The sequence below is a fragment of the Episyrphus balteatus genome, chromosome 1 (assembly GCF_945859705.1).
Source record: "Episyrphus balteatus chromosome 1, idEpiBalt1.1, whole genome shotgun sequence".
NCBI classification, from domain to species: domain Eukaryota; kingdom Metazoa; phylum Arthropoda; class Insecta; order Diptera; family Syrphidae; genus Episyrphus; species Episyrphus balteatus.
The window spans coordinates 131,861,970-131,883,418 of NC_079134.1; the positions used below are offsets into that span (position 1 = coordinate 131,861,970).

Genomic DNA, 21,449 nt, shown 5'->3' on the forward strand with positions numbered 1-21,449 from the left:
AAATATTTGAAATATTTCAAAAATATATTTTAGAAATTTTGAAAATTTAAATATTATACATAGCTACTCAAACATTTCACTTGTAATCATAATAAATAAATGTTGTCATTATAATCATTTTGTGATTAAACAAAATATATTGTCATATTTTACACTTTACGCCGGATTGGTGGTCAAAAAAAAAAAAAAAGGAACCTCATAAAACTTACTTGTTCGTTTAAAAGATTCAAGTATTTGTCAGAATATTTCTTAATGTTAAGTACAATCGAAACACTTCATTCCCGTGAAGTGGTTCCATCATTATCATGAACTCATTTTAGAAATGCGTAGTGGTGCTGAAACTATGGGAGTGACTGATACTTATATTTAGAACTGTGTAGGAATAGTGGTCAATTTTGTGAGTACCGAAGGAATTACATAAACCAAAGGAATTCTATATAGAACGAGTGCAAGACTTAAAAAAAAACGTTATTACGAAAAGCTTAAACGAAATGATGTCCTCAAAAGATCTGCAGCGAAAATATGGGCTGAAGTCAGTGCTGGAATTTTTCCTTGCATCCCGAAAGATGTTGACCTTAATGCGTCATCATCGTTAAAGTGCACCACAAAAAAAGTTTTCCTTAAGGGAAAAGCAGTGGAGGAAGCTACTTTCTAGCGGTGGAACGGAAGTAAGTTTGAAAGAAATAGACGTTAAAAACTTTCCAATACGACTGCGAAGTACCTTCCGGTGCAAGGAAATTGATAAATAAACAAAAACAAGCGTTTTGGTTTTTAAATTGTATTTTTTTTTTTTTTTTTTTTTTTTGTTAAAATGATCCTTTTTTTAAGAAAGGTCTGTTTTTATAAATTAGTACATCTACAATTCTACATAGCTGTATATTGGAGTGTATCGAGAACTTGATGTGATAGAGCATTTCTAACTTCGAAATCAGATACAAGATAATAAAATTTATTGAAAAACAAAGGACTGTAATAAAAGATCTTACCTTTTATTCAATATTCTTATTAAAACTCAGGTATAGTTCAACATTAAACATCATTTTCTTGAAAACATTTCATTCCGGTTATTCTTATAAATTCAATACACTCAGAAGATGATGATTTCTATGAAAAAAATGTTGATTGTAATTTGTGTTCATTATTTCCACTTAATAATATAGCAAAGGCTTGCATTTTGAAAAAAATTCTGTTTAAGAATAATCTTGAAGCTTAATTTCTTGAATATTGAACTTGAATTAACTATATTAAGGAAAGGAAAAAAAATAAATTAATTTTTCTTTTATTTCAAAAAAAGGAAATCAGTATATTTGGTATGAAAAAAAAGCATCATTGTTTACGTAAGCCTACAAAAAAATTTACATTCTTAAAATGCACATTATATATATTTTAATTGCCTCATTTAATTTTTTTTTTTTTTTTTGTATTTATTTAAAAAGTATAAATATTTTCTTTTAATAGTAATTTATTTTTTTTATTTTGTTTTTTTTTTTTTTTTCTTGTAAAACTTTTGGCTGAACTACATTTTTATATTAATTTATCAGAACATTTTTTTTATACATTATTGCCTTCAACTTTTGAATTTTGACAAAAATTTTAAACAAACAAAAAATTAATTTTAATTTTTTTTTTAAGAGAACTATAGTAATAATTTTTTTTAGTTTTGTTTTTGTATTTTACTTTTAAATATATTTGTGTTTATGCTTTTATTTTATATTTAACATTTTAGTCAGTATCACATAGTACTTAGCTGTCAACGCACTCCGTTTTTATTTATTTGCTTTTCGTTTTTTTTTTTTGTTGAAGACAAGGAATGTTATTTTTTTTTTATATATATTTTGTTAAACATAAAAAAAATAATATAAAAGCACTTTATTGTTATAATATTCACTTTTGCTTAATCTTTTTTGATTTCTTGTTATTTTTTTGTTTCTCTTGTTTTTTGTGTTCCTTTTCCATTAGAGATTTGTACAACTTATAGCCGAAAAGAGCTGAAAAAAAAAATACAAATATAAATATAAATCAAGCATGTGCAATATGAAATGAAAAAGATAAAAAAATGTAACTTCTTTTCCTAACCGAAGGTAACAACAACACCAAAGTAAACCAACAGTGAGCCAATGAAATACTGTTCGTAAGGCTCCTGTTCTGCAGCCTTATTTTCAATAGAAGATATCGTCTTCTCAAAGGAATCTCCCATTTGTTGTGAGAATTTTTCTTTTTCGCTGGGGGATAGTGTTTCGTATTTTGATTTTAAACTAAGTAAACTATTTAGAATTTGTTCCATAGTCTTGGAATCAGCCCTATTATTTTTAACAATCACTTTTTGCACTGTGTCCCGCAATCGATTAAGTAAATCATCGCCACCAGCCTCAGCGGCGGCGCCTAGGTGATCCACAGAAGCCATAGCCATAATATTTGATGGGTGTTATGCTTGCGGTTTATTTTGAAATACTAATTGTGACTTACTTGGTGCAAATTCTTATCGAAGCAATTACTGAGAATAAGATGTTCAACAACCACTTTATTTATCGATAGGTGGTAAATAAAGTTCGATCAAACAAGAATGTTTGAAATGTGAGATACCATTTTATTGTCAATTTAAAATCGATTTATTTGGAAATCGTTATCTTTGATGGTGATAAGGAAACCCGGTAGACAGAGATAAATTTTATTTTGGTTAATTTAGTATGCCAATTCTAATCGTGGGGGTCAAAAACCTATTTCTATTTCATTTGCATAATTGGAAGTTTTTAACGTATCTCGGACCAGGTGGTTACAGAGGTTTACATTTACAAAATTTTACATAGATATAATTTCAATATTCGTAATTTAATAAAATTTGTTATTTTTTTATTTTCGATTCATCTGTGCTTACCAAAAACCAAAGCAATCAATCCCACCATTGCCATGAACAAAAAATAATCAATCGAACTGGGTCCAATTTGATTAGCTGCTTCAAATTGTTGGCGCATTTTATCTGTGGTCGCTGCATCTGGGAACATTATACTCGATTTGAGATTTTCACGTTCCTCATCGGAAATATCTTTCATGCTATCGATAAGTTTCATAATATCATCCATGCTGGGCATTTCAAATTTGCCCGAGTTAATCATACTGCCCAAGCCGGAGCCGACTTCAACATCTCGATCGATGAGAGTTTCTTCGTGAACAATTTGTTTTTCCATATTTTAAGTTTTTTTTTTGTTTTTGATGCTTGCTGAATATTAAATAGTTTATTAATAAAATTTTATTTATTGACTGAATTTGTTGTAATATTAATTTCCAGTGAGATTTTTAAGTTAGTTTTGTTGTTGTTGTTTTCAGTTATTAATTGGAATATCCTTAAAGACGGTTAGCGTGAAAGAAAAAACATTACGCGACGCATTAGGGCAAAACTTCAATTTATAATTTATGTTTTTTTTCTAACATGCGCCATTGAAGTAGGTATATTTTAAAAGTTTTTTAAATACGAAACATGCCGGATTCTATTAAACAATTTTGAACAAAAGCTAGAAACTCTAAGTACATGCAAGGTGAATTGTGTTATAACAAAGGAATATATTTCTACATCATTTTTTTTTTTATAATAAGAACTAACATTTTATATTTTTTATGGGACTTGAGCACTTAAGGGTACTTTTGACAGAAATATAAGCGATTCAATCAAGAGTATATACTTAACGTGTAGCTTGTGAATTTTTTAAAGTTTCGTATGATTTCTTGAAGACCCATGAGATAAGATTACGAAAGTATCTAATCTTAAGATTTGAATTTATTACTGATTATTTACGATGTTATGTCAATAGTAATTTCATAAATAATAAGTAATAATTTTGTTGAAGATAAGTATACATACATAGCTACTTGAAATATTCAGCTACCAAGAATTTGCTATCATTTAATTTTTTTTTTTGTAAATCACTTTAAGTATTTCCCCGATTTTGTTTTTATGATACAATCCCTTTCAATTGATTAGGTACATTTAAGTAAGAAACATTTGTGACACATTGCGAGTATAAATACTATGGTAGGTATACGATTTTCTCACTTGTTTCGGTAAATGCCATTGCGATACCAACGTATACCAAAATTGTTTCTTGTTTAAACTAATAATAACGGTACCTTCCCTAGATCCCACTATTTTAGTTGCTTAATTAAGGTTTTGTTTTAAGTTGTCCAATAACAACTCTTTCATAGTATCATAAATTCATTTTTAGTGGAGTAACTAATTACTAAAGCTAAAAATATTAGGGAACCCGGTCGAACAGCTCCGATTTGGATGATCTTTTTTTTCAAACGTCGGTAAAACTAAAAGGACTTTAACCTCAATAGGTTAGAAATTTCCGCAGTTGTCGTATTGTCTTTTTTTTTTAAATTTAGTTGAAGATTTTTGAAAACAACAAAAATCAAGGGGCACGGTAGTGCCCAGCCAAGTTCTCTAGCAACTTTGGCACTACACCCTTATTTACAGGAAACAACTCAGGCCATTTTCGACCCCCCTCTAACTTCCACACCAAAGATGCTAGAAATTTCAAACTCGCTACATTTATTGAGCTTGTCAAAACAAAACTCCTCACAAAATTTCAGCCTTTAACGATGAGTAGTTTCTGAGATATAGGGCTTCAAAAATCGCAAAAACCGTAACTGACTGACTGACTCACTCACTCACTCACTGACAGATCATCAAAATTATGGAGAACTTCCCGTTAACGTAGAAACTTGAAATTTTACACGGTGATAGGTCTTGTGGTGTATACAAAGGGAAAAATCGCAAATTTGAGATTTTCAATTCAGGGGGCGTGGCATCCGCCCATTTCCGCTGAATTATCATCAAATATTATAGAGCACTTCTGATTATCGTAGAATCTTGAAATTTGGTAGAATGGTAGAGCTGGTAGTTTATACAAAGGAAAAAATTTAAAATTTGAGAATTTCAGCCAGGGGGCGTGGCAACCGCCCATTTCCGCTGAATTTTCATTAAATATAATAGAGCACTTCTGATTATCGTAGAATCTTGAAACTTGGTAGAATGGTAGAGATGGTAGTTTATACAAAGGAAAAAATTTAAAGTTTGAGAATTTCAGCCAGGGGGCGTGGCAACCGCCCATTTTCACTGAATTTTCATCAAATATAGAGATTTTCAATTCTAAAGCCATACCTTGCAAAAAGTAGTGAAATCACAACAAAAACATTACTGTTAAAAAAGGAGCCAAGTTCTCCTATTATGAAATTATGCTGGCACAAAAAGTACTGAGATGTAAAAGTGTACCAAGTTCTAAAGTTTGGGTTCAAATTCGTATCAATAAAATTTTGATTGTTTACTTGGCAATTTTTGAAATAACTTTAAAAATCGATGGTTAAGAAAAATTGTCAAGAGAACAATCAAAATTTTATTGATACGAATTTGAACCCAAACTTTAGAACTTGGTACACTTTTACATCTCAGTACTTTTTGTGCCAGCATAATTTCATAATAGGAGAACTTGGCTCCTTTTTTAACAGTAATGTTTTTGTTGTGATTTTGTTTTCGAAAATTTTGCTTAAATTTATCGGATTATGGAACTTTTTATTGGACTTTTGTCTACCGGAATCAGCTAAAGACCAAATTATAAATCATTTTCAAAGTGTCCAAATGCCAATAAATTTTATAATATGAAATGTATCTTTCAATACGAAGATGTAAACATTCCCACATGAGCGCTTGATCAAGGGAGATGATCTCATCGAGGATGTTTATACATCGTATTGAGCTGAAGCTACGTTAGTTTAAATGACAAAATGTATAATTCAATACTTCCTCTCAGATTTGTATCTGAAACACCTAAGTATTTTGGTCTTAGGAACAAAATATTAATAAAAAATGTGAATATGGAATTAAATATCCTGTTTGAGAGTGTGTAATATGATATGTACTACTACATTTTTTTATTTTTATTTAATTAATGTCGTATTCGATATCAGAAGGCTTCTGGACGGCTAATCGAAAATGACATAAATGAAACAAAAATATTTTCAAGTTAGTTTAATGGCGTTTTCGATTGGCAGTCCGGAAGCGTCCGAAATCATTCTGAAAGCGTTTTATTCGCACAAAACTAATAGTTTTGTGTGAATAAAACTTTTTCAGAATGATTCCGGACGCTTCCAGACTTCCAATCGAAAACGCCATAACTTTAAAGAAATTTTTTAAGTGTAAATTAATAATTTCAAATAAAATATTCCTGATGAAGTCAAGAAATGACAACGAAATGTAGAGAAAATGTATGAAATAAAGTACTATTTGCATATGGGAATGTAAAAACAAAATAGCCCGATCTAGCATAAACATTTAGTTTCTTTTATTAAGAATTAAATCAAAAATTGGACCGATAGGAATCGAACCAGGAACCTCTACCTTTAAAATCGAATACACCATCTAATTTATTAGCATTTTTTGTAGGGTTAGCCCACTTTTTTATTAACAAATTATTTGAAACCGAATCAATGTTCATAAAATGATATTAATGGAATGTATGCCAAGAAAAACTCTTGTCATATCACCTAAAATCGAGCTGAATGTGTTTGGAATTTATAAATATTTCTACAAAACTCTTTCACCGAGTATGCCTATAAGCTATCTAGCTTAACGGGTACAATGGTTGGTACCCCCGATTTTGGAACTAATTATTGGCACCCTTTATGCAATAAAGCATTTCACAAAAACTACTATTCCCAGTCACAAAAATCATGTTTTTTCATAATTTGTATCAATTCTCCACAATTCTGCATTTTTATTCCGGTTTATTTCATTCTCAGTTCCTTTTAGTCAGTGACAAATTAAAGCCGTTTTATGTTCGTGGAAAAAGTCCTAAAAATACAGTGTTCCTGCTAAGGACACTGAATTTGATAACTGTCCGTTTTTGATTATTTTTTAAGTTTTTGAATGAAGATTCATTTTTTTTAGTTTAAAAATATAATAATTTAAATACATATTTTTAATTGTTTATTTTTTTTTTTTTTTATAAAAAATATTTAAGTTGTTAAAAAGGGGTGTCAATAGTCGGTCCCATATAAAGTAATGGTTTTATTATTGGCAGGGGTGTGCCAATAATGCGTGCATTGGCACATCAATTTTTGTCACTGTTAATAATTGTACCCTTAAGACTGCTACTAATTAAACCTTGTATCCGTTATAAATTTTAGTTTGAAAAATTAGGAAAAAAGAGCTGAAACGGATTGATGGATTTGCTTAAAACTCGGTACAAACGATTTGTACGTGATTTCCAAGACCTGTTTTTAATTTTAATATGTATTTCCTTTTTAACGGATATCTCACATACATATAAAGTTTTCAATTTTCTCGAAAACGAATCTAACGATTTCGATTTAATTTGGTGTACTATACGCAATATTCTAAGAAATTCTAAAAAAAAAACCGTACTTGCGGTACGATTTCTTAACGGCTGATTTTCTCGTAACTACGCAACTGTTTTCAATGAAAATTTTTATATAAAAATGTCTTATACTAGAAGTAAAATAATAAAACTTAAAAAAAATATTTTTGGATTTAAAAAAAAAAGTTAATTATGTATTTTTTGTTTTGTTTTGAAAAAATCAATTTTTTTAATGACCTAATAAATTTTATTGAAACTTTGTTTTTACGTGCCAATTAACATTTTAATGGCTAACTTTAGCTTTAAGCCAAATTTTAGGTATATTAATTTTTAATTTTTTTAATTTTTAAATTTCTTAAAAAATCGTTCATACATTTTTGAAAATCTTTTATATTCCTAACATTTTTTTTTATTATTTTTTTTTTAATTACGTTTAATAAAGTATTTTTATTATTTTGAAAAGTTGCCTTGTTATTGTAGTTTTCAAAAAAGTATAAAAGTTTCCAGAGTTGCAGTTAGATCGCAAAATATTACAATTTGAATTCAACAAAGCAGGGTTTTTCAGAGCAAAAAACAATTAAAAATAAACAAATTTTCTCGAACTGTTATTTGTTTATTTTTCTTTGAACAAAAGCTTCTATTTTTCGTTGTATTTTTTCTCTGAAAAACCCTGTTTTGTTGAATTCAAATTGTAATATTTTGCGATGTAACTGCAACTTTCTAAACTTTTATACTTTTTTGAAAACTATGTACAATAACATGGCAACTTTTTAAAATAATAAACCATTCTCATACCGTACAAATTTTTTTTGCAGTGTTGCTCTCAAATAAAAGTTAGAAATAGATTTTGTATAAAACTTGAAACTGTTAGTTAATTTGCAGCGAAATGGCGTATGAAATAAAAAATATTTTGATTAATTAATTGTTCCTAATTATTTGGCAATGTTTTCGTAAAAGAATTAAAAAAAAAAAAAACAAAAATCAATAATCAATAATGGGCGCCGGAAGCAAAATGATGTTGCCAAGTAGGGATTTTTAGAAATTTCATACGAATTGCATTAAATCGAAAACCGTAAGGATTTGGGATGAACGAGTTACCAAATTCTGAGAGCCCTTAAGTTCCCCAATCAGCATATTTCGTTTGATCCATTACTTTTGGGACACCCTGCAGATATGTATTAAACTGTTTTTAACTAAACTTTGGTCAAAAAAACTATCACGAAAACCACTTGTATTTCTTTCAATTTTAAGGGTGCCAATAATAATTGTACCTTTGGGTACGTTTTCGCTTGTTTTTTCTATTTTAATATTTTAATAATAGCGAGTCTTTGTTTATTAAACATTTTTTTTTTTTCTAATAACATCCAAGTAGGAAATTGTTTAAACTTTAATTTGACATATAAAAACTAATGCTTATTTTTAGAGCAGTCATTGTTTGTTGTTTTTTTTTTTTAATTGAAAGTAATTTTACGGAATCCACCTATGTATCTAGTTAGTAAATTTGCCTAATCTTATATAAGTTCTAGTATAAATTCTTTTGAGTTGCATTTTTATATGGGTGCTATATTATGCCTACATAAGTAGGAGCTATCTTTCATATAAATGAACTGAATTATGTACATATGTAGGTATTTCGACCGAAATTTTTGAATAAACAAAAATAATAACCTCATAGATGACACAATTTAACTTCGTAGGCATTCGTTCTTACATAAATCTTCAAATGCTTAAATAAATATGTTTTTTTCTTTATATTCAATGATAACATTTCAAAATCGAATTATCAATACCCACAGGTTATCTTTAAGACAACTCAACAAAACAAAAGCACTGATTACCCAAAATGCAACGTGGACAAACTAAAAAAAAAAAAAACGATAATACAAAATTTATTGAACATTGAACATTTTGAAATTTCAAAATGTATGTGAAATTGCTCAAGATTGTTGTTGGATTAAAAGAATAAAAATTTAATTTCAATCTTCAATCATGAAACAAATGTTTATGTGCAAACTTTTGACATCATTTCGCAATCAGCAGTCGTGGCCGAGTGGTTAAGGCGTCTGACTCGAAATCAGATTCCCTCTGGGAGCGTAGGTTCGAATCCTACCGGCTGCGTAAAATTTTTTTTTATTTTTTAACATTTTTTTTTTATATTTTTATCTTCAATGTGCATTTTTATTTGAAAAGATTGAGAAATTAATTAAAAATTACTTAATTTTCAATAAAAAAAAACAAAAACACCTGATTCAACTTTTAACCAAAATACAAATAACCGCCAATAAATTGGAAAACAACAACAAAACAACCTTCAATATCACGAATAGGAAATAAACATTTCAAATTATGTAGTACAACCTCTCGAGAGACAGTGAGAAAATAGTATAAAGAACCAAACTGGAGCTATCGATACGATTCCGACTGACGAACAAAATTCAACTGGATATGGATAATAATTGAGACTGCTGCCAGCGGCAAAAAAAATGCGAGTACAAGTACCTAGGAGGTACTCACAATTCATAAATCGCTGCCGGCTTCGGCTTTATTGATACAATTGCTTTTTTTTGTTTTTGGATTAATTTTAGATTTTTTCTGAAACGTAAGCATTTTTCGTCAGCAGCAGCGAAAAAAGCGTGATTGATATCTGAAAGCTCACGACTACTTCCATATTCATTTGGGTAAACAATTTATATATTTTTTTAAATCTTAAAGAGAAAGATATGAATTTCGAAAAATGCTACCGACAAGAACCGAATCGAACCGAGGCGAAAGGCGACCCACACTGGGGCCAAATGCATGAATTCTTGTCAGAAATTAAAAAAAAAAATTGGGGGAAATCAAAAACAAAATAGCTGAACTGTACAGTTTAATACCGAAACTATGCAAAAACGTGATAGTTTTGATAATTCTGTTTGCAAGTTGACCACGTCATTCATTTGAACTTGTGTATTGTGAGAAGTGATTTTATCAGCTGCGATTAAATCGAAAAAAACAAACAAGTGTTCAAATCAAATTTTTAGTAGTCCTTTAATTTTTATAATTTTTTTAATGGATTTAGCTTCCCACAGGTTTATTTACGATATTTCTGTGAAATTATAATTCTGTGTGATTAAATAAAATTTTGGGGAATTTTTGAAATTTGAGTGTAATTTTGGTGAAAAAAAATTGTTTTTTCTTTCTTTCATCTAAAGTTCTATTTATGATCAGATCAATTTATACCTTTGAAATTAGTCTTATTTGTTAGTATATTTGTTTCTTGTGGGAATATCAATAAAAAGCTGCGCATATTTGTGCTTTATAGAAAGTTCGCTTCTCGAATGGGTTAGGGTCTTGACTTAAAAAAATATTTTTTTTTTTTAAAAGGTATCTTTTTTTTTTTTTTTGAGGATCAGATTCAAGTGATATTTTTATTACGAGGCGAACATTGTTTGGGCATACATATGAGGCATTCAGGCTATGTCATAGCAACAATTCAATCTTCAAATTTGAAGGAATTCATTTCAAAAAAATGTTTGCGTGAAACATAAAATATTATTATACAGGGTGTCCCACAGTCATCGCCCGAAATGAAAACCATCGATTCCTGACGTCATTTTAAGTCCAAAAACTTAAGAGGTAATTTTCTCGTTTTCGTCCCCTTTCGAGTTATGACGGTTTTTATGATTTTGCTCTCTTTTATCCTTAAATGGCTTTATCTTTGCCAAACTACATCTGAGTGGAAAGATTTTTTTTTTACAACCAATCAAGAATTTATTATATACTTTTTTTTCTGCGGACAACCATTTCCCCCCAATTTTGCATTAAACCCAATTTTCTTCGTTTTTTTAGTTGTTTTTTGCACTTTTAAAACAATTTTTTTTCAAAAACACTACGTAAATGAGTAGTATTTTCTTAAAAAAATAAGTTTTTTTCATAAAAAAAAAAAAAATAATCAAAGTATTAAAAAGAAAGTAAACAAATTTAAATGAATTAATTTCATAAATTAAAAACATTTTCTGAGCTATTTTGGTTAAGAAAAGAACAAATAGATAACGGCCATATTATTTACTAGTTTAAAAAATACATCTGGATGTAAAATTTTCAAATATCAAAAATAAATCTAAATCCAAAATAGTTATCCCGATTTTAACTATGAAAATAGTTAGAAAAAAATAGTTAAAAATTACTATTTTTGTCTGTGTGATAGTGAATATCATGAATTTGGATTTATTTTTGACATTTCAATTTCTTTACATCCAGATTTTTTTTAAACTAGTGAATAATATGGCCATAAAGCTCAGAAAGAGTTTTAATTCATTTAAATTAATTTTTGATTTTTAAAAATTATTTTTTAATTTTTAAAAACTATTTTTTTTAATTCACTCAGTTTGTTTATTTTTTTTAATTACTTTCAGTAGTCTTTTTTAAGAAAAAAACTTATTTCCTTAAGGAAATAAACTGTGCTTTGATAATAAGCGAAAATAATTGATACTCATTTACATGTTTTTTGAAATAAAATGATATGAAAGTGCAAAAAACAACATAAAAAACGAAGAAAATTGGGTTTGATGCGAAATTGCGGAGAAACGGTTGTTCGCAGAAAAAAAGTTTTCGGACAAACTAAAACTATAATAAATTCTTGATTAGTTGTAAAAAAAAATCTTTCCACTCAGATGTAGTTTGGCAATAATAAAGCCAATTAATGGAAAAGAGAGCAAAAATCATAAAACGAGAAAATTACCTCTTAAGTTTTTCGACTTAAAATGACCTCAGAAATCCAAGTTTTTCATTTGGGACGGTGACTTTGGGACACCCTGTATAAACACTAAATATGTGCTTCTTATTCATTTTCCAACAGTTTAATACCTATACCATAAAAATAATTTCTGCCAAGAATTCATGCAATTGGCCCCAGTGCGCGACCGGTCGATAACATTGGCGGCGACAACGACATTCGCACGTAGCAAGCAGTCACTCTTGCAAGTTCCATGTGGACGATGACGACATGATTTTCGATTTGGAGTGTGTGACTGATTAGGTATCTACAAATTGAAATAGGTAAACAGACTTTTTTTTCGATAGAAGTTTTTTGATTTAATCAAACCAGATGTCTTGAGAGGGATTTGAATGAGCTTTTTTTTTTTTTGGGGACAATCTAAGAAACTATAAGAAGGCATTCAACTATCAAAGAAACAAACACAACTTGGAGGAGGGTTAAACATTCATTTGGGGGGAGTATTTTAAGGACTCACCTGCCAGTCCAAAGACAATTACAGCTGGAGCATAGAAGACAGCGTTTGGAATGCTTTGTTGGAAAGGATCCGATGAGCCTGATAAATCAACCATTTTTTCCGATTTGCAGGAACTCAATCAAGTCTTCAATATGAGAAAAACACTGTAGAAAATTTTGGAGAAAGTGAGTATAAACAATAAATAAATTGGAGATACAACCGAAAAGAGGCTGCACTTTTATATGTACCAGTTAGAAAAGAAAATTATTATAAGAGCACTCAGACGAAACACTTGACTTGTGATCGGCGGCGGCAGATGATTGTCTTGTCGTCGGGAAGAATATCTAATCAGCAAAAGCAAAAGTCGAAATCGGAAGACGTCGGAAATGGAAAAGAAAAGGAAAAATCCAACCAAATGAAATGTACCACAAAAAAAAGATACTTTTTTTTGTGTTGTTATTGCGGGGGGGGGGGTTTCTGTGGAGAAATTGGAAGGAAATGTCATGAATCAAAAGGTTGTGTTTATGTTATACTGCTGTCCTTGTCTAGCAGATAGAAAATATAACATTGGAGTGAAAGAGATGAAAAATATTAGAAAATTGTTAAAGCAGGGATGCTATAGAGGCAGATGTAAACATAAAAATAATCAAAGAATTGTTTAAATCGATTACGATGCTGAAGTGAAACGAAAATTAATTTTCATACAAAAATATCAAACTAAAAATTTTGACATGATTTTCGTTTCATAGTACGCAGCAGTGTTGCCAGTATATTTAAAAGACAAGGAGCAGAATTTAAGAAATCTTGGTGCCAAGAATAGATACTTTCAAAACTCTTTTTTCCCGGGGCTTAGCCTGGTACCCAGCTGAAACGAAAAGAAATTTTCCATACAAAATTTTGTTAAAGAAATCTTGAACGAAAAATTTCGTTTTGCTTTTCGTCTTTCAGTACGCAGCTCTAGCGAAAAATTGGAGAGTTTTCACTCATTTGTCCTGTACATTTTTCTTGGCTCCAAGAGCAGTGTTGACGGTTTTTTTCACTTTTAATTCATTTATTTCTTGCTTTAAAAATTATTTTCTGTTGATTTTTCTTGAATTTAAATTAATTTTGAATTTTTTTATTTTGACTTTGACAGAATACACTCGATGCTATTTTTTCGCTAGCATTTTCGTTGCCGACTTTGGAGACTTGAAAATTGTTCGTTTCGCATCAGCAGCGTCAGTGGCGTAGATAGCTTTTTGCTAAGGGGGGGGGATAGATCTAGTTCGCAAAATTTTTTTTTAAGTTTTAATAATGCTTCTTTGTATTGTTTTTATTCTCTTTAAATTGGAGAAAGTTCTTTCGGTAGTTGACGTAGAAACCAGCAGTGTAGCTAATATCTTTAATAAAATATAAATACCAGGACAACTTTTTTCGGTGCAGCTTTCGAGCGCTTTCAATGAGTTCATAGAGGAAGTATTTTTCCTTCTGATCAAATATCTTTTCTGAGTTTTTAATTCTTCACACAGAGAAAAATATGAGCAGGACCACCTAAATACCAACAGATTTCCTTATTGAACTGCTTTATGAAGAAACCTTATTAATATCAACAATTAATAAGGTTTTTCCATAGAGATTTCTTATTATTTTCATGTACAAAATCTTTAAACATTTTTTGTAAAAATTTCATATTTTTTCCAACTTGGCACTAGAACAAAAATTGTGACCAATATTTCTATAGTAAGTTGGAATAGGTGATCCCGTACATGATCGTATTTTTTTTATTAAAAAAACAAAACCGACTTCCATGGATCAAAACTGGGTTTTATGGTTTTTCTAATGGTACTGAACAGGCACCAGCTTTTCAATACCTACAAAAAGAAGTATCAAAATTGGTTCTCTCGGTCCAAAGTTATGAGGTGACAAACACAAAAAAAAAAGTACAGACGAATTGAATAACTCCTCATTTTTGGAAGTCGGTAAAACAATTAGGAAATCCCGATTGTTTAAATAATATTTCCTTCTTGGATGAAAACTATAAGGAAATCTTATTGTTTTTGTTCTATTTTATGTGGTCTAGTTTTTGGTAAAACTCAACAGTTTCATTAAATTTTTTAGCTGTTTTGTCTATTTCAGACGAAGAATCCTTAGAAAGAACCGGAAACCCTTCTAGTGTGTTTTCATGGTTTGTACATTTTTCTCCAAGGTCCATTACATAGAAATCGAGAAAAAGATTGAAAACAGTAACACGAAAATATTCTTTACTGTACTTTGAACCGAAGGGTTCGAACGATTCTTTTGTCGCTTCACTATTCTCTTATGTTTAACGCCTATGTCAAGGATTTCAGCTAATTTTTTTAAAATACAAAAAACTTTCGAAAATGAGTCGTCTTCTGAACGTTTAATTTTTAGTTGATCCCTTAAATCTTTAGCGAGCTCCATTGCTTGGACCAAGTCTAAATTCACTCTTTGAAACACCGACTTAATGGCAACGAAAGTTGGTAAACCAAATTTATAACCTTTAAGCTAATCAAGAACTCGAAATCCATAGCGTTTTTTTTTCAAAGTGCGCTTCTTCAACTTATTTATTCATGACTGTTTATACTGCACAATTATCGATCCCGAGGGGGGATATATCCCCCTGATCCCCCCCCTATCTACGCCACTGATGCAGCGTACTTAGCTTTGTTCACGATTCTTTGCAAATGGTCTTGTACAAAAAAGTGTAACATTTTCTTACACTAAAACCACAAAATAAACAGACTACATTTTTTTACACTTTTGCTATTGCCGAACCCCACAGTACACATAAAAAGGTAATATATTCCGAACTGACATTGGTCGCCAAATTGTCAAAACATGACAATTTGGCGACCCACGTCAGCTATCGAATTCTTATTTGTTTTAAAATACCGACGAAAAACGCACAAAAACCGAAAAACCACGCACAACACTAATTTTTTAACAATTAGGGTCAATGTGGGTAAATGTAAACAGGGGTAAATGAGAACATGGCTCATAACAAGCTTCAGTTAAGTCTCTGTGACGTATACATAAGTACAAATCGCGGACGCATGTATCTTTTAACTTATACGTCAAACTCAATGCTGTCAAGTGAGTATTCATTCGACGAGCGTATTTTCCGTGAAAGATAATTTTTTAAAGTGCCAAACAAGTCGTTAGTCTTTCAGAAATATTAAATATTTTTGCAGATTCAATTAAGTCAGTATAATTTGCAAATACTTTTTAGTTTTGAATTTTGATGTAGATTCTATGTGAAACAAACAAATTTTAAAATACAGGACATTTATGTCGATTTGCATGTGTTTAAATTTACCCCAGAATATTTTTCATAATGGGTAAATGTAAACAACGTATTCTGGGGGTAAATATAAACATATATTTTTGCTGAAATTATTTGTTTTAATAAAAATAAAGTATTTTTAGTCAATTACTAGGTGTGTTTTTTTGTTTATCTATATAGATTTTGTGCAAAAAAACGACATCGAGATTTTTGAAATGAAAACAATTTACGTGTTAATTACAACAAAAACTTTATCTGTATAGATTTTTGAAAAATCCAGATAATTATCCAGATTTTACTTTCTCTCGATAGAAAACAGTACTGCCAAGGTACATTACACTTATTAAATGTCAGATTCCAATAAACGACAGCTGCAGTTGACAGATATATGACAAAAAAAAAATTAATATTTAAAATTGAATTCAATTAGGAATAACAAACAACACAAATCAATGTAAGTATAAGCATATTTTTTGGAAAAAGATGAAAATTGTACGATAAACTTTGGTTTTTTTTTAATTTAATAATTTTAGGATTCACGTGTTTGCAAGAGTGCGATATCTTCCCCAAAATTAAAGAAAAAAACCTGAAAAGGAGATGGAAAGTAAATCAATTTATTCTTACAATGAACTAGCGTATTAATCTTTTTTTCTAGGAATTATTTCACAAAAGAAGAATTCTGTGTACTATGCGCTTGGGTCTTAATCGTGTCGGTACCTTCAACCCTCACAGCCAAAATGTAATGTCAAATGCTCTTGGAATGCGCGCTCGTTTGCGAAAACGTCTATTCTTAGACGATCAACATGAATAAATGATAACAAAGCTCTTGTTGTTAATAAATTGCATCGTTAGAATGCCCACCACAAAAACAGTCTCTTACATTTTTAAAATGATACACGTCATGTATGCGTGCGCTGCGAAGAAAAGCAAATACAAACATACCTCCCGACAAATATTCCCCCAGGAAACACTTTTCATCCCAAACAGCAGACAGCAACAAGCAAGACAATCCTAACATTGCATTATGCAGCTCATTCAACACCCAAAAATCCTTCAGCTCCCGTTGATGAAAAACCATTTTATAAGAGATCGCTTCACTGCGTTCAAACTTGGACGACACGTGCATGATAAGTGAAGTGTGGAAACAAATGGCATGTTGAAAGTGGTAATTGTTTCAGAGCATCATTTAGCTCCCCAATTGGTTGCAGGTAATATTTTTATTGATTCTCCTTTTTTGGTTCGATATATTCCTTATGTACTCTGCCTGCATTGATGTCGTTTTGTTTCTGTAGGACATGTCTTCTACAAATGGGTCTAAAGCCCCCATCGAGCTCCCGAGAAAATCTGCATGAATCTTCTTCGCAATTGCTTTCCCCTCCTAAACAGTTATGCAGAGGGAGGAATTAAGGCAAAACACATGGATTCCCAACCCAACTTAACCAACCCTACAACTGGACATCCGGGTCTGAACAACTCGAGTACGGCAGACTTTTTAAACTAAGTTTATCCATGTATTATATTTGTTTATATTTTATAACTTTGTCATTAGGTGTGTTTTTTATTACCACCGGTCTTAACTGGACAAAAAAAACGCAGTCGGGGCTAAGGAATTTAAATGTTAAATGCAACAACACTTTAGCCCCTTGGGCTTAGCTGTTAAGCCCGGAAAATTCTCTGGGCTTAACTTTTTCAACAGATTTAAATCTGTGCTACCAAATAAACTTGTTCGTAAATTGTTTAGAATTTCTTTAAAAACATCAAAACTGATGTTTGGAAGGACAATTATTATTTTAAATATTTATTTAATAGTTAGTTGAACTTTTTATTTTCAAAAACACACAAGAAACCCCAAAAGCGAAAAATATGACAACTTTATATTTTTTTGTGTCAGCTGATTTCGGAACATTTAGTATGCAGTGCTGCCAATTTTTCTCGCTAAGCCCAGAGGCGTTTTTTTTAAACAGTTAAGCCCGGTGGTAATAAAAAACAGGGAGCGGTACGATTGATCGCAAACTAAAATCTCTTATAACAAAATCTCGCATTTTGGCAAAAATCACGCAAATCTAAATTTCGCATTTTTAACATCTCACATAACAAAATCTCGCATTTTCAAAATCCTGCATATTAAAATCTCGCATTTTAGAAAAAATCTCACAAGTTCACTAAATTCTTGCTATATCAAAATCTCGCATTAGAAGAATTAGTTTAGAGCGTAAAGTATCTTAAATTTAAATTGCTTTTTTGACAGCAAAATGTATAAGCAACAGATTAAATGAAAAGAGAAGGTCGAATACGACAAATTCACATGCATTAAGTCCTTTTGACTCCAACATTCAACAGTTGAAACTGAACACTTTAAAAAAACTGGCATAGGCGCCTGACAGTTAACAAACCTTTTCCTTTTCTATTTATCTCTTCAAAACAAAACGAAAAAAATCAGAAGAGGGATGTTCTGGGCTTTCCTTAGCTAGCAATATCATGTAGGTTTATAATCTCAAATTGAAATAAAATATTTATTAATTCGCGCGCGCGAATTAATAAATATTTTATTTCAATGCGAGATTATAAATTTTGGGATTTTAGTTTGCGAGATTTTAATGTTGCGAGATTTTGGTAAACGAGATTTTGAAATTGCGAGATTTCGATAAAAAAGATTTCATAATGCGAGATTTTAAGATGCGAGGTTTTAAGAACAAGATTTTAAAATGCGGTCAATCGTACCCAACCCTAAAAAACACACCTATTATTATTTAACGTTAGACCCCCTTTGTGCCATCAAAATTTTAAATGTATCTTAGAAATAAGTTATTTTATTATTAAATTGCAAATTGCAAAATTAAAACGTAATCCGTTTTGCTTTTTCTCATTAAGATTTATCTGACAAGTTTCCAATCCGATATGAAAATTAAATGAACAAATTTGTGCGCGCCTCACTGCATAATCTCGGAACTGCACTTTTACATCAGACTTACAAAATGTTTCCATAAAAAATTCAACACATAACTTTGTATTAGTTTTTAGAAATAAAAAACATACTCAAAGAAAGAATTACTCAGCTTTTGACAAAATTTACCTATATATTTATTTAACATTTTTGTTTCATGTTTTTTTTTTTTTCATAAGTAGGTACCTACTCAGTAAATACTCTTTTACTAATTTTCATTATCATACATACACAAAACAAAAAAAAAACAATCACCGATGCCGAGGGCACTTCGGTATTCCATAAATCAAGGCGACCACTGCCGTCCACAGAAGCGAACAAGGCGGGATGAATTGGAGACCATAACATAATTTGAATTTTCTTCAAATGAATATAATGGTTTAGTGTCCTACAAGTAAATACAAAAAATGTAATACATATTGGTCGTTATAGTAGATATTAAATTTCACCTTAAGACTCCATAACTTTATTGTCCAATCAATGGACGATGTAAGAAACAAATCACCAAAATCTGTTGTAGATTGATTTGGATGAGTTGATATTCCCGTCACTGGACCCAAATGTTTCTCATAGACTTCAGACACACCCGAACGTATTCCATGTCGATAAGCTTGAGTAGAAACAACAATTTATTTATAAGCAAATGAAAAATCACAACAAACTTTTACCATAATAAACATTGCCATCTTCACTACCCATAACCAGATTGTTAATCTCATTCGATGGAAAGGACATGCAACTGATAGCAATTGGGTTCGATTGCCGTGGCTGCAATTCCAGTGTATCTCCATGACCAAAGCTTGCCATCGGATGAGATCGATAACACATTGTCTGCATTCTGTGTGCCAACCATTTGCAAACAATACACTGGATGCGTATGTGCAGTTGCACTTAGAGGTGCTCTGCTGGTTTAGCAAAGCATGTTGACATAACGGCACTTTGACAATGGAATACATCTTCGGGTGTTTGTTTTTTATATTTTGTGTTCCAGACCATTACAACACCATCTGGTTCATTGTGACTCTCCTTAAAAAATTTAGTGGGTTTTAGATAGAATCGTAGAAAAAAATACAAATGCAAACCTCATGATTGTGATATGAAACAACAACCAGTTCAGGAAAATGTGTTGGCCAATCCATTGAAGTGACGCATCGATTCTTAGACCATCGGTCTTCGTGGAAATCTCGATTCAATGACAACCTAGCATGTGTCCTCTCATCGTTTGACTCCTATCACCACCTCCAATGTATTCGGTGTAGATGTCGACATTCTCAGATAGAGCCCTTTCGAAGACACGTCCAGCGGGTAAAACAAACCTTTGAAAGTCCGCCGACAAGATGATCATCTGTTTTTGTTCTTCCGATAGTTCCTTAACTGAAAGCACAAATGTTAAATTAATGTAAAGAGAGGAGAGAAAAAATTCACTTACTTTATTTTTCTCTTCAGGTTCTTTTTTGTGTTCAAGTGGTGTTATGGCTGATGCAACTTCCTTCATAGTGGGCAAACCATGTGGTAGAATTCCTGGTGGTAGTTTGGAATGGAACCCATTGTCGATGTGTGGCAGCGATCTCTGTTCGTCATCTCCTTGGGCATCATAAGTAAGCATAGGTAAAACAGGAACAATTCTACGATTTTTTTTGTTTGTTTTTTTTTTTCTCTCATTTTGTTTAGAGCTTTGTTTTATTAAATTTTAATTTTTTAAATAAAAAAGCAAAAGCAAACTTTTTGACAGACAGTTGTCAAAGTAAATGTTCAGTGCTGCCAAATTTTAACACGGATTCCAAAAATCTCGATGTCGTTTTTTTGCACAAAATCTATATAGATAAACAAAAAAACACACCTACTATTGCTAAAGTGCCGTGGAGTCATATTTTAAAGTTGCCAAATCCATCATTTTCAGTGGATGATGTTGCAAAATCGGTCTTTGACGTTAAAATAAAAAAAAATATGACGTTCAGAGGTGCTCAGGATGCATATTGGGTGCCTATATAAAGAATCAAAGGAAGAAAACAAAAACTTTTATTGGAATTTGAAAAAGTTTTTGTCAAATACCTTCTTGAACGTTTTTCAAGTCGTTATCCATATGATAAAGAGGAAATTCTAAATTTTATATCAGTGTTCACATTTACCCCGAATTTGTAAAAAAACACAAACATGGTGGGGTATTTGTAAACATGCCATATTTGACTGTAATTTCAACAATTTGGGAAATATTTGTTTATATTTATAAAGAAGAATTGCCATCATTTCATATTTGCATTTGAAGATACCTGTGAAGTTGTTCCGTGAAAACATATTAAAATCTGAAGTCAGAAGAAAAAAAAAGCATTAAATTGTTTACATTTACCCACATTGACCCTATCTACCATTTTCCGCGAAGAAGCACCAGGAAAATTTGTTATTTTTCAATTTATAATTATTTTAAATGACATTTTATAAATTAAAACAAAAAAATATTTCCTGTTTACTGGGATTAAAATATAAAAATCAAAGGCCGATTTGACATATTGGTGCCCATTTTTGACAAACAAATTTTGACAACGTTCGGAATATATTACCTTATTATGTGTACTGTGGCCGAACCCTATTGTAACAAAAAAATACAATGGGGAACTTCCAGCGAATGTCATTTCTGGGCTGGT

General features: G+C 30.8%; 1 protein-coding gene, 1 long non-coding RNA gene, 1 other non-coding gene and 1 pseudogene across 5 annotated transcripts; 2 read left to right on the top strand and 2 right to left on the bottom strand.

Moving 5' to 3' along the window:
- Positions 1 to 792: 792 nt before the first annotated feature.
- Positions 793 to 9,840, bottom strand: LOC129905905 (uncharacterized). Of its 3 annotated transcripts, none has more exons than XM_055981533.1 (3): positions 9,729 to 9,840; positions 2,876 to 3,217; positions 1,484 to 1,988 (listed from the first exon to the last, which is right to left on the bottom strand). In XM_055981533.1, exons 2-3 carry the CDS (start codon positions 3,183 to 3,185, stop codon positions 1,885 to 1,887), a joined length of 414 nt encoding a protein of 137 aa, XP_055837508.1. In that variant the 5' UTR covers positions 3,186 to 3,217; positions 9,729 to 9,840; the 3' UTR covers positions 1,484 to 1,884. The 3 variants fall into 3 exon arrangements, with proteins under 3 accessions (XP_055837507.1, XP_055837508.1, XP_055837509.1); XM_055981534.1 differs by lacking the exon at positions 9,729 to 9,840 and adding an exon at positions 3,599 to 3,790; XM_055981532.1 differs by lacking the exons at positions 2,876 to 3,217; positions 9,729 to 9,840 and adding an exon at positions 2,077 to 2,856 and having other exon boundaries at positions 793 to 1,988.
- Positions 9,407 to 9,488, top strand: Trnas-cga (transfer RNA serine (anticodon CGA)). Its single transcript has one exon. It is a non-coding gene; the product is annotated as a tRNA-Ser (tRNA).
- Positions 9,841 to 16,049: 6,209 nt separating the features above from the next.
- Positions 16,050 to 17,403, top strand: LOC129906036 (uncharacterized). The gene is made up of 4 exons (XR_008770708.1): positions 16,050 to 16,317; positions 16,397 to 16,467; positions 16,519 to 17,071; positions 17,156 to 17,403. It is a non-coding gene; the product is annotated as an uncharacterized LOC129906036 (long non-coding RNA).
- A 1,511-nt stretch (positions 17,404 to 18,914) lies between these two features.
- LOC129910831 (cytoplasmic dynein 1 intermediate chain-like) lies at positions 18,915 to 20,413 on the bottom strand (annotated as a pseudogene).
- Between the last annotated feature and the right edge of the window lie 1,036 nt (positions 20,414 to 21,449).